This window comes from Mugil cephalus, chromosome 15, assembly GCF_022458985.1.
Source record: "Mugil cephalus isolate CIBA_MC_2020 chromosome 15, CIBA_Mcephalus_1.1, whole genome shotgun sequence".
NCBI lineage: Eukaryota > Metazoa > Chordata > Actinopteri > Mugiliformes > Mugilidae > Mugil > Mugil cephalus.
This window is the reverse complement of record NC_061784.1, coordinates 11,600,480-11,603,682: the sequence shown is the minus strand read 5'-3', so window position 1 is coordinate 11,603,682 and position 3,203 is coordinate 11,600,480. Positions and strand designations below refer to the sequence as shown.

The window sequence follows — 3,203 nt, the reverse complement described above, 5'->3', positions numbered from 1 at the left end:
GTACCTCTCTACTACATCCCACATTTTTTAACATTTTGCACAAAGCATGTCAAAGTGGAGCAAGGCATCAGGAAGCAGGTTGAGCATGCTTGAAAACATACTTATGCAAGCCATGATTTGATATGAGCGAAAAATTATCAATTGCAGTCAGTGGGAGAGAAAGAGCCTTGATGGCTTAAATACAATAATTTATGAGCCTATTCACTCGCAGCACATGGTTATTTGTGTTGCAATAATGAGCGTAATTATCATTGTCAATGAAAAGGATTTTATCTTAAATTTATGTAAATGAACCATGTGGTTATGACAGAAGCTAAATGGCCTTATCAATGGAACCCTCTCCTTCACTGACACAAAATGACTGTTTACTGGCTATGAGGTTTATTAGCTGAATACCGTAAATGATGGCCTTAGACTTGTCAGGGAATTGCAAGATGAGTGATAAGAAAAGCCTGAGGCCTGAAGTTCCTTTTTGGCCTCTGACAAAGTGGCAATTCTGAACTTGTGGATGTGTGTGTGTGTGTGTGTGTGTGTGTGTGTGTCTAATTATGTGAATGAATGGTGAATAAATGATTATCAACCATGCTACTTGGATGAAAGCTTAGAGTAATTTATCCAAAAAAAAATTCTTTTCCCTTGTCTTCACATGGTGAGACAAGTCTAAATAAATTGTTTGCAACCTAAAAATGAATATTTCAGACATATTAATGCATTTAACTTGATGTTAATTATTGTTATTGTGTTAATGATTTCTTTATCTCACAGGATGCTGCTGTACTCACGCTATTACTGTATATTGGTTTGATTGTTGTTAATTTGATTTAGGAGATATTCCTTGCAGTTTTTGATCTGTTTATTAATTAAATTTCTTCCTAATATACAGTCATTACTTATTCATTTATAGTATTTGATTGCCAGTAAATTAAATTATGAAAAATATCTAATTGTGCTAATTATAACCTATATTATCCTGTGTGAAGGAATCAGATTTGTTTCTCAAATCAGATCTTTTGGACAGATCGTTAGTAATTACGTACCTATGCTGGTGCTGCTGGTGCAGACCGTTCTGAAATTGATTTGAATCCAGACTTGACATGTCCAGGAAGACTTTCTTTTTAGGCTGCCAGTGTCATTGCAGCCCTGTTGTACCCTGAAAGTAGAAAGTCACAGCTTGCTAGCAAGTTTACTTAGAGGTATATTTCATTGACAAACTAATTATTAACTTGATACATCATAACCAGGCTGTTGATATCAATACACCATATAGTTCAATAATATGCACTCTGTGTTTTGGATGTAGAAATATTAGATTAAGGCTCATTTTGCATGTAGCAAATGTGTGTATTTAAATAATAGAGAAAATAGAATCAAGGACAAAATTAAGGTCGCACCTATGAGAGGTGACTCTCTTCTCTTTAAGAGGCCTTTCCTGGGTCCGACATCCTCTTTGATTTAAGTGAGTGCAAATTTGAAAGACTTCTGAAGTTCTGTTCATCATCGCCTTTAAATTACATCCTGATGTCAGATGGGGGACAAAAATGACGGATACGGAGTTGAGGTCAATAACTCATCAAAGCATTCGATTACCCTGTCAACAGTAATAAACTGACACGAAAAATGCAAATGTTCACGGTGTTTATTTCATGCTGCTCGCTTATTGAACAGCTCTGTTACGTGAGCAGTCTTGTCAGAAGAGGGAGATAAAGTTGTCTCAGTTAAGCCACGGGTGAAGCCGGAGCTGCTCCAGTGAGGGTCGACGCAGCGGGTCAATAGCCAAGCACTGACGCAAAACGTCCCGGCAGTCGTGCGACAGCTCCTTGCTGATGCGAACTTTGTTCCTCAGGAACTTTCTCGTCTCGAACCGATTGTGAGTGTGCAGCATCTCGTACAGAACAACCCCCACCTTCGAGGTGCCATTTGGGACATTATTCAGAATTAGCCTCTCGCATATAGACACTATATTTCAAACCTCATAAACATACGGCAACATACAAGTTGCTCTCATACCTACAGTTAGGAGCCTAATACCTACTTGCCATACTGTCGATGGGCCAGCCCTGTATGTGTGGCGTTGGTACCATTCTGGCAGAATGTGGGCAACGGTACCACAGAAGATCGTGAACAGCGACGTCTTCTTTGTGAAGCAGCTGAGGCCAAAATCAATCAGTCTCAAGCGTGGGACAACGCTACCGGTTGCCATTAAAATGTTCTCCAGCTTAATGTCTCGGTGGAAAATGTTTTTCTCTTCGAGCTCCACGCCTGCCTCTACCAGCTGCTTCAGGACCAGCCTGGCCTCTTCCTCAGGCAGAGACCCTCCTTTGTCTTCAATGTACTGAAAGAGGTCGGCGCAGGGGTCTGGACGTTCCAGGATCAGGATGAGCTTCTCGTCCAGATCATAATAATCCAGCAGGGCGATGGCTGCGGATTTCCCGCCTGCGCCGCGTGCTAGCTTTTTCATGACAGCCACCTCAAGAGGGAGCAGCCTTGTCTTCTTAGAGATGTCTTTACAGAGGACATTGTTCCTGGGAATGTGTTTTATCGCCACAGGGAGATTATCTGCTCTCCTGTAACCAGCATAGACAGATCCGTGGCCTCCTTCACCAACCACGTTCAGCTGTTGGTATTTAGACTCAAAATCCTGCCTGCTGGCTTTCACGGCGCTGGATTCCTTGGTGCCTCTTTTCTTAGGTTCAGCAGTCCCCTTTGAGGATGAAGTGTCCTCGTCTCTGTCGTCCAGCTCAGAGACCCTCTGCCTCTTGCATGGCCTATATCCAGTTTCGGAGACTTTTCTCTTTGCCGCTTTCACCATGGCTCCTTCCGAGGCTTCAGACTCAGAGGTTGCTTCTCTCAGAGCTTGAGGACGCTCCTGCGCAGTGTCGCCATTCATGCTGACCATCCAGTAAAAAAAACTTGTAGAAGTCTTCGGGGTGTTTCAGCGTTGCGATATCTGGTTGTCTGGTGATGATGGAATGTGGTGGTTGTGAGGTCACAACCTGTGGGTTTCTAGAATTCTGATGTGTGTGTGTGTGTGTGTGTGTGTGTGTGTGTGTGTGTGTACATATAGAATCTCGATCTTTGGGCAAAAAAGGAAACAGTGACTCTCCGTAAATATTTGGATGGATGAGATAGATAGACAAATAGATGGAAAGATAGATAGAAGATTGATGGATAGTAGATATGGTGTCTCCATTTTTTATGCGACT

General features: G+C 42.1%; 1 protein-coding gene across 1 annotated transcript; it reads right to left on the bottom strand.

Annotated features, from left to right (window-relative positions):
- Positions 1-1,692: 1,692 nt before the first annotated feature.
- On the bottom strand, positions 1,693-2,881 carry LOC125021385 (serine/threonine-protein kinase pim-3-like). Its single transcript, XM_047607435.1, has 2 exons — positions 2,033-2,881; positions 1,693-1,903 (listed from the first exon to the last, which is right to left on the bottom strand). Exons 1-2 carry the CDS (start codon positions 2,807-2,809, stop codon positions 1,712-1,714), a joined length of 969 nt encoding a protein of 322 aa, XP_047463391.1. The 5' UTR covers positions 2,810-2,881; the 3' UTR covers positions 1,693-1,711.
- Between the last annotated feature and the right edge of the window lie 322 nt (positions 2,882-3,203).